Source organism: Dendrobates tinctorius, unplaced genomic scaffold, assembly GCF_039654945.1.
Source record: "Dendrobates tinctorius isolate UK_male_01 unplaced genomic scaffold, ASM3965494v1 ptg000158l, whole genome shotgun sequence".
Classification (NCBI taxonomy): Eukaryota; Metazoa; Chordata; class Amphibia; order Anura; family Dendrobatidae; genus Dendrobates; species Dendrobates tinctorius.
The window spans coordinates 14,085,052-14,100,251 of NW_027361825.1; the positions used below are offsets into that span (position 1 = coordinate 14,085,052).

The window sequence follows — 15,200 nt, forward strand, 5'->3', positions numbered from 1 at the left end:
ATATAAATGGCCCACCCTGTACACTTTTAGGATTCGACACCGCTTACTGGTTCCGGCAGTTGTCACGTCACCACAAGCATGTAATTTGCATAGTTTCGGTCACATGCAGACTAGAAGCCCATGTGAACATGTGATGGGCCCATTTTTAAGTAATATAGTAAGAGAGTGGCTTAGAAGCTGAGACCACTCTATACCTGGCGACTGCCGGCTGTACTATACAGCTGACTCCTACCTGCAGTCCGACATCTGTGAACAGAGACAATGGAGAAGATGGAGATAGCAGGTTCTCCATCTTCTCAGCACTTGTGCTGCGATTCTTACATGCGGGAGAATTGGATTACAGGTGACTCTCGGATCAATCTCTGACACATTTTGGGCCGAGTGTCATTAGTATAATCGGCCCGATCCTCTCGCAGGAGAGATCATACGGCCGTCTGACCGCAGCCTAAAAGATGAACTCCTCCAAGCAAGATCGAGTCCATTGCTGTATTGTCAACATACAAAGAAAAATGTTGAAGTAGTTATCAAAAAAATAAAAGCCAAAAATAGGAAAAATGGTTGCAACGCGGATATGATGAGGTCCAACCAGACTTTGTGACGTCTTTTCTGAAAGGGAGAGTTCACACGTAGCGGCCACACACCCATAACTGTTGCTTGTCCCTGATTTCCCAACCAAAATGGGGCGCAGTCAGTTTCTACATACCTCACCCTAACGTAGGCTTCTGGATGGATTGGGGGCTTCACAATGAGGGCAAAAACCTTGACAATCATGTCACTCACATAGAGGTGAGGTTTTACAAGCAGCTTTGAATATGAACATCAGATTTCCCCACTCAATCTCCAGGCCAGTAACACATTAATTAAACACATTAACCCATCTCCAAGATTCTATCCCAATATGTAGTAGTAGTAATAATATTAGCAAATAACTCCAATTAGAAATGTAGTATAGTTCTTCTTGCTATGTCGCTTACCTCATGTGCAGGGCATTGCAGGTGCTTAGGTACTCATGGCTACAACCACGCATACAGTGGGAGTTAGTTAGACAGCTCTTAGTAGTCGTAAGTAACCATGGACACCTAAGGTCCTGCAATGCCCTGCACATTGGGTAAGTGACATAGCAAATCAGAAGAACTATACTACATTTCTAATTGGAGTCATTTATTATTATTATTAAACCAACTACATACTGGGATAGGATCTTGGAGATGGGAATGGGTCGCCCTCCCAGGGCTGTGGGGTACTCGGTACCGGGCCGGTGTCAGGGGGATGTGTCACAGCAGCGGTGACCCGGACTGTGGCCCTGGGCGCCCAAGTCAGTGGCGGAATGTATATGTAGTTAATGGAATGGAATAGTTTGTGACGCCACCTGTGGTGCTCGACAAGGGAGGTGTTAAGCCGACGCTGCAGACAGATCCTCTGGGACAGATGGCAGGATGCAGCAGTGATGGTATAGCCCTCCACAGGCAGGGCTGATGTCCCAGGGCAGTGTAGTTTTAATGGTTGTGGAAAGGCGCAGGCAGTGTAAAAGATGGTACCCAGATGTAGCGGTGCTGAATGGGTTGGCGCGAGAATGAATGGAGGACACCGAGGCTTGCAGTTCCAAAGCTTTACTCACAGTCTGCGGTACACAAGGGTGCCTGCCTCCGGGCCATGTCCTCCGGGTCAGAGACTCAGCCAACCTCCAAGCCAGATGGAAAGGTCCTCTCCAACACTCTGCCAACATGTACCTTTCCTGAACGACTCCTCTATTGCGCCTTAAGGTGTGAAGATCTCCAGTACCGTGGTACTCTGAAGTTCCTTCTGTCAGATGTTCCTAACAACTCTACTCGTATGGCAGACAGCTGTAGCCTCTCTCGGGGACTCCCTTCTCCGGAGTCCCGGCTCTCTAATCAATTGCTGTTGTGTCCCAAGTCTTGGATGGGAGTAGTGCATTTACAGCCAACTACTCCACCGGTGTCTGCTGCAGAACCATAAGTGTCCATACAACCTCGGGGACCAGGCCCCGGCCTTGCGCTGAGAACCTATAGGCAGGGTTCCTCTTCCAACCCACAACTCCTCTCTGTTCTCCTACTCCTTCGTTCCGCGCTGTTCATTCTCTCTCTTTTGGAAGCTTAGGTTGCAGTTCTACGTCTTTCTCCTTCTCTTCTATTTCCCGTGCCAGCGGGCTCAGATCACTGAGGCAGCTGCAGCACTCCTTCCTCCATCCCTTCTTCCAGGGATCCCCCACTCCTCCCGAGTGGCTTCCTTCCTCACTGACCTTCTGTCAGACTGAACCCTTAATCCTACACTTTCCCACTCTTTTATATGGATCTCAACTTCACCCACCTCCCAGCACATCCAGTGTTCCAAGCAGGGAACCACCAGAGGTGCTCTGCTACTCTCTAAGCACTGAGCCGCAATGTGGTTATGCAGAACTACCCTGTTGTGTGGGGTGCGAGTGTTGGAGCGTGGAAAGGAGTTCCCACCCTACCTGGATGGTGGAGCACTACACCTTAGGAGAAGGTGCAGTACCTCTGTGGCGACTGAGCCTCAGGGGCGCCACAGGAATACCCCTTTAATCGCACGTCGGTGCAGTTTTCTGTCGGCGCTGTGACATGTATGAATAGTTCCATGAAGAAGCAGAAAGACCACACTCAGCAGACTAATGAAGAAAATCACCGATTTATTGGCACATGTAGTTCATGTCGGCCCGGGGAGCGACACACAGAGTGGAAAATGAGCTGACAACGTCCGTTTCGCGCTGTCACAGCACTTCCAGATTTTCTTCATCAGCCTGTTGAGTGCGGTCTTTCTGCTTCTTTGTGGAACTATTCAGCATTGTGGATCTCCTTGGACCAGCACCGACAGCTGTCAGACATCAGAGCGCCGAATACCGCACACCACCTGAACTCACATGGTAAAGAGCAGTGCCATCCGCATTTTCTCTTTTTATTGTATTCTGCCATGTGACATGTATGAACTCATCTTATAATTAGAGTGTCTGTAGTAATTTTTTGAACAAGAGGAGACCACTGGGAGTTTTTTCTACTACACAACAGTCAGGGGATGCTTTATTCCCTCACATGCAATGAGTGTGTATATGAGACTGCTGTAGCTGTTGTAACATGCACTAAACATAACTATATACCACATAGGGTGTGTATATACATATATATGGAAAACATTGCTGTGTCTCTGCTCTCAGGCCAAAAGTTACTCAAATCATAGTCGGGCAGAAAAACGAGAGTTCTTGTTTCCAGGGGGAGAAATTATAACACGGGCCGGAAACTGAGCATTGACTCCACCTAGTACACCCGGAAGTGTGCAGTGAAGCTTCCTGTGCCCTGTCCTGTGTGCAGTGAACGTGGGAGTACCGAGCAGAGCCGCTATAGAAGTAAGTATGGGGGGAAATAACTGTACTCTTGCACTGCCAGAGCATTCTGGGGGTTGTAGTGCTATAACAGCCTGCGCATTTCCTGGCTACTGTGTGCCATCACTAGGGTGTTCATTGATACTGCATGCACCAGTCTGTACATAATGCTCATTTTCTAGATCTGTGCTTGCTGTCAGTGAATGTAAAACCTATATGAGGCCGATACATCTGTCAGCTGAGTGTTTGGTGCAGTTGCATCCAGTCTTAGTTATTCCTCTGTGACACTTTGCATCAGGCTGGAGGAGGCGATGTGTTCACCTGCGCCGATACATTGTAGCAAACCATCATAGATGTTTGTTTATTGTAGGCTTGATACAAGTGTAGCAAACTTTCAGCTGTGAGACGTGTCGGCGCCAGTTTTCAGCCTGTGAAAAGGGAAAGAAAATGTTTTCGTCCACCGACAGCAAGCGGGGATATCGAAATTGGTGTGAAACCGATGGAAAGTGTGGTAAAAGGGATAAGAGTGTAGGGTCCCTTTAAGAATGACTCCTCTGTCCCCTGCAGGGCTGATGTCTTTCCGTCGGGAGCGGCGGGCGCTGCGGTACGTGGAGCGCGGGGACGTCGTCCGGCTGAAGGCTTACATCAGGAAACATCGCCACCTCCAGCTGGATAAGGTGTTACCGGGAGGACGGAGCCTTCTCCATGCCGCCTGCTCGCTGCATGACGACGCCTGCACTCTGCTGCTGCTCCGGAAAGGAGCGGACCCCATGGTGTGTGATGAATCCGGGAACAACGCTCTGCACCTGGCCGCTCGGGAAGTGGAGAAAGGGAGATGGGAAGGTGAGGAGGAGGAGGTGATACTGATTCCGGGTGGTGTAGTAGTAAATGTCCTCATCCCCTTTATAGACACGAGGTGGATGATATTATGTGTCCCCTGCAGCCGCCACCAGGGGTAGCTCAGTGTCCTCTGCTCATTCGCTGATCTCCATAATCACTCGGTCTGCTGTGAGCTCCCCCTAGTGTTGACAGCAGGCGGTGATATCGATACAATTTACCTCTTTGTCTGCATCTTTTCATCCTGTGACTTTCTTTCCTGTTTTAGTCTACACAGACTTAGTTGTGCCAATCCTGAAGCGCAGCCCCCAGTGCATCGATGTGGCGAATCATCAGGGGACAACACCGCGGGACATTCTGAGACGAGCAGAAGACCTCATGGTATGTATGACACAGTCAGGGAGTCTTTCTGAGAACAGAACGCCATAATGCAGCTCATCTCCGAGGATGGATGAATATGAGGCGCAGATATCTTCCGTCTGGTAGTGGCGTCACAGCGGAGGTGGAATCTGCTTTGCAGCTCTGCTGTTAACCCCGGCAGGCAGCCATGGAGGTTGGCAGTCGCTGCTAAATGTCTATGTAGGCAGTGAGTATGGCGGGCACGAACTGCAGATGTATGGCGGGCACGCTTCTATTACTTCAGATGTATGGCGGGCACGCGTCTATTACTGCAGATGTATGGCGGGCTTGCTTCGAGAGCTACAGATGTATGGCAGGAACGCTTATATTCCTTCAGATGTATGGCAGGCACACATCTATTACTACAGATGTATGGCGGGCACACGTCTATTACTACAGATGTATGGTGGGCTCGCTTCTAGAGCTACAGATGTATGGCGGGAACGCTTCTATTTCAGATGTATGGCGGGCACGCGTCTATTACTAAAGATTTATGGCAGGCACGCTTCTAGAACTACAGATGTATGGCGGGCACGCTTCTAGAGCTACAGATGTATGGCAGGCAAGCTTGTATGACTACAGATGTATGGCGGACATGCTTCTAGAACTACAGATGTATGGCAGGCAAGCTTGTATTACTGCAGATGTATGGTGGGCTCGCTTCTAAAACTACAGATGTATGGCGGACACGCTTCTAGAACCACAGATGTATGGCGGACACGCTTCTAGAACCACAGATGTATGGCGGGTACGCTTCTAAAACTACAGATGTATGGCGGGCACGCTTCTAGAACTACAGATGTATGGCGGGCACGCTTCTAGAACTACAGATGTATGGCGGGCACGCTTCTAGAGCTACAGATGTATGGCGGGCACGCTTCTAGAGCTACAGGTGTATGGCAGGCAAGCTTGTATGACTACAGATGTATGGCGGGCTCGCTTCTAGAGCTACAGATGTATGGCAGGCAAGCTTGTATGACTACGGATGTATGGCGGACACGCTTCCAGAACTACAGATGTACGTCGGGCACGCTTGTATTACTGCAGATGTATGGTGGGCTCGCTTCTAAAACTACAGATGTATGGCGGACACGCTTCTAGAACCACAGATGTATGGCGGGCACGCTTCTAGAACTTCAGATGTATGGCGGGCACGCTTCTAAAACTACAGATGTATGGCGGGCACGCTTCTAAAACTACAGATGTATGGCGGGCATGCTTCTAAAACTACAGATGTATGGCGGGCACGCTTCTAAAACTACAGATGTATGGCGGGCACGCTTCTAAAACTACAGATGTATGGCGGGCACGCTTGTATTACTACAGATGTGTGGCGGGCACGCTTGTATTACTACAGATGTGTGGCGGGCACGCTTGTATTACTACAGATGTGTGGCGGGCACGCTTGCATTACTACAGATGTGTGGCGGGCACGCTTGCATTACTACAGATGTGTGGCGGGCACGCTTGCATTACTACAGATGTGTGGCGGGCACGCTTGCATTACTACAGATGTGTGGCGGGCACGCTTGCATTACTACAGATGTGTGGCGGGCACGCTTGCATTACTACAGATGTGTGGCGGGCACGCTTGCATTACTACAGATGTGTGGCGGGCACGCTTGCATTACTACAGATGTGTGGCGGGCACGCTTGCATTACTACAGATGTGTGGCGGACACGCTTGCATTACTACAGATGTGTGGCGGACACGCTTGCATTACTACAGATGTGTGGCGGACACGCTTGCATTACTACAGATGTGTGGCGGACAAGCTTGCATTACTACAGATGTGTGGCGGACACGCTTGCATTACTACAGATGTGTGGCGGACACGCTTGCATTACTACAGATGTGTGGCGGACACGCTTGCATTACTACAGATGTGTGGCGGACACGCTTGCATTACTACAGATGTGTGGCGGACACGCTTGCAGTACTACAGATGTGTGGCGGACACGCTTGCAGTACTACAGATGTGTGGCGGACACGCTTGCAGTACTACAGATGTGTGGCGGACACGCTTGCAGTACTACAGATGTGTGGCGGACACGCTTGCAGTACTACAGATGTGTGGCGGACACGCTTGCAGTACTACAGATGTGTGGCGGACACGCTTGCAGTACTACAGATGTGTGGCGGACACGCTTGCAGTACTACAGATGTGTGGCGGACACGCTTGCAGTACTACAGATGTGTGGCGGACACGCTTGCAGTACTACAGATGTGTGGCGGACACGCTTGCAGTACTACAGATGTGTGGCGGACACGCTTGCAGTACTACAGATGTGTGGCGGACACGCTTGCAGTACTACAGATGTGTGGCGGACACGCTTGCAGTACTACAGATGTGTGGCGGACACGCTTGCAGTACTACAGATGTGTGGCGGACACGCTTGCAGTACTACAGATGTGTGGCGGACACGCTTGCAGTACTACAGATGTGTGGCGGACACGCTTGCAGTACTACAGATGTGTGGCGGACACGCTTGCAGTACTACAGATGTGTGGCGGACACGCTTGCAGTACTACAGATGTGTGGCGGACACGCTTGCAGTACTACAGATGTGTGGCGGACACGCTTGCAGTACTACAGATGTGTGGCGGACACGCTTGCAGTACTACAGATGTGTGGCGGACACGCTTGCAGTACTACAGATGTGTGGCGGACACGCTTGCAGTACTACAGATGTGTGGCGGACACGCTTGCAGTACTACAGATGTGTGGCGGACACGCTTGCAGTACTACAGATGTGTGGCGGACACGCTTGCAGTACTACAGATGTGTGGCGGACACGCTTGCAGTACTACAGATGTGTGGCGGACACGCTTGCAGTACTACAGATGTGTGGCGGACACGCTTGCAGTACTACAGATGTGTGGCGGACACGCTTGCAGTACTACAGATGTGTGGCGGACACGCTTGCAGTACTACAGATGTGTGGCGGACACGCTTGCAGTACTACAGATGTGTGGCGGACACGCTTGCAGTACTACAGATGTGTGGCGGACACGCTTGCAGTACTACAGATGTGTGGCGGACACGCTTGCAGTACTACAGATGTGTGGCGGACACGCTTGCAGTACTACAGATGTGTGGCGGACACGCTTGCAGTACTACAGATGTGTGGCGGACACGCTTGCAGTACTACAGATGTGTGGCGGACACGCTTGCAGTACTACAGATGTGTGGCGGACACGCTTGCAGTACTACAGATGTGTGGCGGACACGCTTGCAGTACTACAGATGTGTGGCGGGGACGCTTGCAGTACTACAGATGTGTGGCGGGGACGCTTGCAGTACTACAGATGTGTGGCGGGGACGCTTGCAGTACTACAGATGTGTGGCGGGGACGCTTGCAGTACTACAGATGTGTGGCGGGGACGCTTGCAGTACTACAGATGTGTGGCGGGGACGCTTGCAGTACTACAGATGTGTGGCGGGGACGCTTGCAGTACTACAGATGTGTGGCGGGGACGCTTGCAGTACTACAGATGTGTGGCGGGGACGCTTGCAGTACTACAGATGTGTGGCGGGGACGCTTGCAGTACTACAGATGTGTGGCGGGGACGCTTGCAGTACTACAGATGTGTGGCGGGGACGCTTGCAGTACTACAGATGTGTGGCGGGGACGCTTGCAGTACTACAGATGTGTGGCGGGGACGCTTGCAGTACTACAGATGTGTGGCGGGGACGCTTGCAGTACTACAGATGTGTGGCGGGGACGCTTGCAGTACTACAGATGTGTGGCGGGGACGCTTGCAGTACTACAGATGTGTGGCGGGGACGCTTGCAGTACTACAGATGTGTGGCGGGGACGCTTGCAGTACTACAGATGTGTGGCGGGGACGCTTGCAGTACTACAGATGTGTGGCGGACACGCTTGCAGTACTACAGATGTGTGGCGGACACGCTTGCAGTACTACAGATGTGTGGCGGACACGCTTCTATTACTACAGATGTGTGGCGGGCACGTTTGTATTACTGCAGATGTATGGCTGGCACGCTTCTAGAACTACCCGTAATCCGAACCTCGCACCTCCGTCTCCAAGACTTCTCTCATGCTGCTCCAGCTCTCTGGAATGCACTTCCCCAGACTGATACCTTGCCCCGACCTATTCAAGCGCGCTTTGAAATCCCATCTCTTCAAACAAGCCTACCACATCAACTACTCAGTAAACTAACTTTGCCCTGTTCCCTCCTTCCAAATATTATGCTGAATCTGCACCCTACTATTCCTCTGTCTCCACACCCTCCATGCACACGATAACTGCACTAGATACTTGACTATTGCACTTAAACACACGGACTGATGGCCGGATCATGCAGCTTTATATGAAAATCCCTATTTATTATAATTGCGAGACCTGAAATAACAAGCACTTTTCACCTACTGTGTCTCCCCCATTTCCTTGTAGATTGTAAGCTTGCGAGCAGGGACCTCACTCCTAATGTCACTGTATAAATTGTCTTAACTTGTATTGAATTTATTGTCTGTACATGTCCCCGCTTAATTGTAAAGTGCTGCGGAATATGTTGGCGCTATATAAATAATAATAATTATTATTATTATGGTGGGCACACTTCTAGAACTAATGATGTATAGCGGACACGCTTCTAGAACTACAGTTGATTGATCACTGGGAACCTGTAGGCCAGATGAACTCTTGGAAAAGCAGAAAAACTCTTCAGTTATCCTGCGTTCTTTTCAAATACTCAATTCCCCTTGCTCCTCCAGGCCTCTTCCCTCCTGGGTATTGCCACAGACGGCATCCTGACCTAGAGTGGACAGCTTTGATGTGTCTGCAGTGGCACCTGGTATTGATGATTATCACAACCTGCAGGAACAAGGATGGGTTTCTTGGATGCCTTCTGACAATACCAAGGTCTTAGGATTGTAATAGTTGAAGGGGTCTAGAATTTGACCCCTTTTTTGATTTGGAATATAAGAGGTAGCTAATACTTCTTGATATTTTAGGTTATTGATATTGCCTTCCACCTTGCAAATGTTTCGCACACCCCCATACTGAATGTAACCCCAGACCATGATCTTTCCACCACTAAATTTAACTGTTTTCTGGGAGTATTTTGGATCCATACGGGCTCCAGTAGGTCTCCTGCAGTATTTGCGGCGGCTTTGTAATTCTACTGAAGATTCATCAGAGAAATCCACCTTCTGCCACTTTTCCAGCATCCATCTGTTTAGCAGGCTGTGGGACTTGGCAAATTCTACACGGTTTTTTATTTGCCTTTTGTTTAGTGCTGGCTTCTGGGCACTGAGTCGACCAAGGAGACCATTTCGAGACAGAATCCTACAAACTGTTCTAGTTGACACAGGGACTTGAGGTGACCAGGCCTGTTGGAGCTCTGCTCCAGTGGAAGAGGGGCTTTCTTTGGATTTTATAACCAATAAATGTTCCTCCTGAGCAGTTGTCTTGCGGGGTCTGCCGGACCTGGGCTTGTCAAACACATCTCCAGTGTCTTTGAATCTTTTTTTAATTGTTTGTACTTGACGCTGAGACACATTAAATGTGCCAGCCACCTCTGCAGTGGATCTGGTCTTCAGCCTCTTGATAATCCAGGCTTTGGTCGCAGGGTGGATTTTTGACATGTTGTCAGAGCTCAAGTTGCAGCTCAAGTGAAGGTCTGGAGTGCTGGGTTTCTTTTTATATGCATCCACTAATTATAACCGATCATTTACTACCGGTGATATCACCTCAACCAACACCGGAACTGCTGCAACCCACCAACCTACTGTCTCCTTCCCCACCATCTTGTAGCATGTAAGCCCGAAAGGGCAGGGTCCTCTCTCCCCTCTGTATCAGTCTGTCATTGTTAGTTTGTTTACTGTAAGTGATATCTGTAATATGTAACCCCTTCTCATGTACAGCACCATGGAATCATTGGTGCTATATAAATAGTAATAATAATTTACTGAGCACAGGTGAGGATATAAACTAGGATTGGGTGCATTATATGACAAGACGACAAAGCTTTTGTCTTGCCAAAACCTGACCATTCTGTGTCCATTAAATGATCAATATTTCTGCATTGATGCCAATTTATTTTCTTAACCGAAACCACATTTCAGAAGGTTTCAGCTTTCAAAAGAATAATTTATACAATCGATGGATGAATTTAACGTCAGGGTATAAGGTTTTATTTACATAACGTGGATAAGCGACATAACATCTGTCAGGGAGTGTATTTGGGGGGTCGGTCTCAGGTTTGTTTGTGGTGGTGTCTATTTTTTTATGGGATATGGTCCGGAGTCTGTATTTAGAGGGGGCCGGTTTGGAATCTGTATTTAAGTGGTCTGGGGGTCTCTGCTAGTTTAGAGGAGTCTGCTCTGGGGTCTGTATTAATTTTTTTTTTTTTTTAATTTAGGGCCGTGTTTCTCAACTCCTGTACTTAAGGCCCACCAACAGGTCATGTTTTTAGGATTTCCTTAGTATTGCCCAGGTGGTAATTCTACCACATGTGCAATGTGAATGGAAATCCTGAGAACATGACCTATTGGTGGGCCTTGAGGTCAGGAGTTGAGAAACACTGATTTAGGGGGTCTGGTTTGAAGTCAGGATTTAGAGAGGAGTTCTGTATTGAAAGGGGTCTATTTTTTGGGGAGTTAGTCTAAGGTCTGTTCTAGGGACTTTGTTGTTTAGGGGTTAGTGTTAGGGATGGGTGGAACAATCAATGGGGGCCTGATCTTTAGAGCTCTCTCCCTCTCCTCCCGAACTGTAAAAGGGACTTCCAGGAGATATTTGGAGTTCACCATCGGACACTGGGTCTCTACAGTTTGAGTTCGCTCTTCTCAAGTTAGGATTTGTTCTTATTGATGATTTCTGGTCTGGAGTCTGAGTTTAGGGTCTGTGTTTAGGGGAAATTATCTGGGTCCGTATTTGTTTGGGGGCTTTAGAGGGGGGTCTGTATGCATATTTACTGATTGAAGCACAATTTGTAATCTACATGAGAAGGGCCTAATATATTCTCTTTGTCGCCATCCTTACACGGATTCCAGCAGTGGCTGCACATAGAGATAGAGATGGATGAGCAGAGTAGTTATCTCTGCATCACAGATTTTTTTACACTTCTGTCACCGCATTATAAATGAACTAGCTATGAACCCGTTCTACGCCCGGGTGGCGGGCATTTTTATTGGTATATAGTCTCCCATCCTGGTATGAGCTGCACCCCTCCTATCTTGGTGTGCATGGCACCCCTCATCCCTATCCAGGTATGCATGGTACCCTCACCCTCCAATCCTGGTAAGCATGGCACCCTATTCCTCATCCTGGTATGCATGGTCCCCTCACCCCCCCCCTATCTTGGCATGCATGGCCCCCTCACCCCCCAATCCTTGTATGCATGGTCCCCTCACCTCCCCTATCCTGTTATGCATGGTCCCCTCACCCCCCAATCCTGTTATGCATGGTCCTCTCACCCCCCTATCCTGGTATGCATGGTCCCCTCGCCCCCCAATTCTGGTATACATGGTCCCCTCACCCCCCTTTTCATGGTATGCAGGGTCCCCTCACCCCCCCTATAATGGTATGCATGGCCCCCTCACCCCCCAATCCTGGTATGCATGGTCTCCTCAACCCTCCTATCCTGGTATGCATGGTCCCCTCACCCCCCAATCCTGGTATGCATGCAATCCCTCACCCCCCCATCCTGGTATGCATGGTCCCCTCACCCCCCTTTTCATGGTATCCATGGTCCCCTCACCCCCTTTTTCGTGGTATGCGTGTTCCCCTCACCCTCCTTTCGTGGTATGCGTGTTCCCCTCACCCTCCTTTCGTGGTATGCGTGTTCCCCTCACCCGCCTTTCGTGGTATGCGTGTTCCCCTCACCCTCCTTTCGTGGTATGCGTGTTCCCCTCACGCTCCTTTCGTGGTATGCGTGGTCCCCTCACCCTCCTTTCGTGGTATGCGTGGTCCCCTCACCCTCCTTTCGTGGTATGCGTGGTCCCCTCACCCTCCTTTCGTGGTATGCGTGGTCCCCTCACCCTCCTTTCGTGGTATGCGTGGTCCCCTCACCCTCCTTTCGTGGTATGCGTGGTCCCCTCACCCTCCTTTCGTGGTATGCGTGGTCCCCTCACCCTCCTTTCGTGGTATGCGTGGTCCCCTCACCCTCCTTTCGTGGTATGCGTGGTCCCCTCACCCCCCTTTCCTGGTATGCGTGGTCCCCTCACCCTCCTTTCGTGGTATGCGTGGTCCCCTCACCCTCCTTTCGTGGAATGCGTGGTCCCCTCACCCTCCTTTCGTGGTATGCGTGGTCCCCTCACCCTCCTTTCGTGGTATGCGTGGTCCCCTCACCCTCCTTTCGTGGTATGCGTGGTCCCCTCACCCTCCTTTCGTGGTATGCGTGGTCCCCTCACCCTCCTTTCGTGGTATGCGTGGTCCCCTCACCCTCCTTTAGTGATATGCTTGGTCCCCTCATCCCCCTTTCGTGGTATGCGTTGTCCCCTCGCCCCCCTGTCGTGGTATGCGTTGTCCCCTCGCCCCCCTGTCGTGGTATGCGTGTTCCTCTCGCCCTCCTGGCGTGGTATGCATGGTCCCCTCACCCCCCTTTCCTGGTATGCGTGGTCCCCTCACCCCTATTAAACTACACACATACAAAAAAAAATATTTATACTCACCCTTCTTCCCTGTGCTCCAGCGCTGCCTGTCACGTTCTGCTGGAGGCCGGGGGAGGAGTCTGGCGCCGGAGTACGCACATGCCCATACCGCTGTCCGGCGTCATTTTGCTGAAGACACTGCAAATGTGTCTTCAGTAAAATGGCGCCGGATCGCGCTATGCGCATGCGTGATTCCGGCCGCACTCCTTCTCCGGCCGAAGAGAAGCGCCGCGGCAACGCTCCTCCCGGTCAGGTAAGTATGGCGCCGCACATAGCGGTATGCAGTGTGTACGCATACCGCCTTCTCCGACGCCATATGCACTCCTCACCGCTGGCTGCCTCATTCTGTCTGGAGCCAGACTGCGCAGGCGCGTCGCGCTTGCGCAGTCTATAAAGGCTTCGGACAGAGTGACGCTTAGCACGTTATATTATAAATAGTGAACCCATGAAATACCTAGAATACGGCACTGTGAAATCTGCACGCCTCTAATAACTTTCTGCTGCTCATCAGTAGCTCGTAGGACCCAGTACAGACTGACAGATAAAAAACCTGTGCTCTACGTTTCTGCTCATGGAATCTTTCTGCTTCTTTCTACAGGAGCGGACCCCCAGGCCTAGAGCTTATCCTGATTCCACCCCGGATCCGTCATCATCACAGTCTTCAGAGTGGAGAGAGAAACTCTTAGCGGAGGGTATGGATGAATATCAAGAATTGTATGGACAGTATGAGGGTAAGGGCCGTACGTTTAAAGGGGGAGTTCAACAAGTCTACCCTCCAATATTTGCACCCATGTGATGCTGTTTTCTGCCATTCACAGTTAAAAGTGTTTTGTATTCTGTTTTCAGAAGATTATCCTGAAGATGTGCCTGAATTAGAGACATTCGAGTCCTGGGCCAATCGAATCTACAGAGAATACCATGCAAGGAAGATCCAGTCCGAGCCTCCTAGGGCAGCGGACAAAAGAGTCTCTGTGCCGATGTTGTCCAGCGCGGCGGAAGAGAACGCGTATGTACTGAGGCAGCTACAGAAGGAGAAGGAGCTAAGAGAGTTGCAGAGCGAGCGCTATCGGAGAAGGTGTCAGGATGTGTTTGGGGGAGTCGGCTCATCCACCACAACGAGCGAGCAACATGGGACGGTCACAGTAGAGGGTCCTGGTCCAACTGATACTAAGACTGGGCTTGGTACATTGGGGTACAGTGATATCCCCTGGCCCCTGCCCGGAGGCACTGCAGAGCAGATGGCACAGATCATTGCTGCTGCTGGTGACTCGTCCGATGCTGGCGCATATAAGCGCTACCTGCGGGCGCAGAGGGTGACGTGGCATCCAGACCGCTTCATGCAGAGATGTGGCTCTCGTCTGCTTGCTAAGGACAGAGAACGGGTGCTGAGAGCCGTAACTGAATTATCCCAGGAGCTGAACAGACTGGCGGAGCTGACAAAGTGATCTTGAGATGCTCTGTATACCGCCACCATGGTGCAACAGTGTATATGTGTTTTCAATGACTAGGATTATTCATATTGGTCTCCCTTTGCTTACCTTTTTGTTTTAGCTTACCCTGTTAGGTTTGTGTGGGTAAGACCCCCCCCCCATACCTACACCAGATTCACCAATGGAAGAGCGCTACCTTGTGGATATCACAGTGTAACTTGCCAAATGTGAGAATCATTTGTGTTTTACAACTTATAGCAGATCTGATGTATAATAAAGGGTCCAGGCCCGAACTTCCCCTAATAACTTGAGATAACATAATAAAAAAAAATAACAATTGGTTTGTATCAACAGTTTTTGTTAACTTTTTTATTGATAGAGCAGTATGAATATTTTTTTCTGATTGTGTGATGAGCTGCTGCTTTTACTGATAGCGTTTTGGGTTATACTTGATGTATTGATCAATTTTTATAGCTTTTTTTTTTTTTTAATGGTAGAATGATTGAAATCCAACCATTCTGGCTTTTCTATTGCTTTCTTTACGCCATTTACCATAATTATTT

The 15,200-nt window shown here is 50.0% G+C and overlaps 1 protein-coding gene across 1 annotated transcript; it reads left to right on the top strand.

Annotated features, from left to right (window-relative positions):
• The first annotated feature begins 3,191 nt into the window (after window positions 1-3,191).
• Window positions 3,192-14,984, top strand: LOC141051883 (NF-kappa-B inhibitor-like protein 1). Its single transcript, XM_073548998.1, has 5 exons — window positions 3,192-3,376; window positions 3,920-4,195; window positions 4,458-4,570; window positions 13,806-13,938; window positions 14,054-14,984. Exons 2-5 carry the CDS (start codon window positions 3,925-3,927, stop codon window positions 14,650-14,652), a joined length of 1,116 nt encoding a protein of 371 aa, XP_073405099.1. The 5' UTR covers window positions 3,192-3,376; window positions 3,920-3,924; the 3' UTR covers window positions 14,653-14,984.
• The last annotated feature ends 216 nt before the right edge of the window (window positions 14,985-15,200 follow it).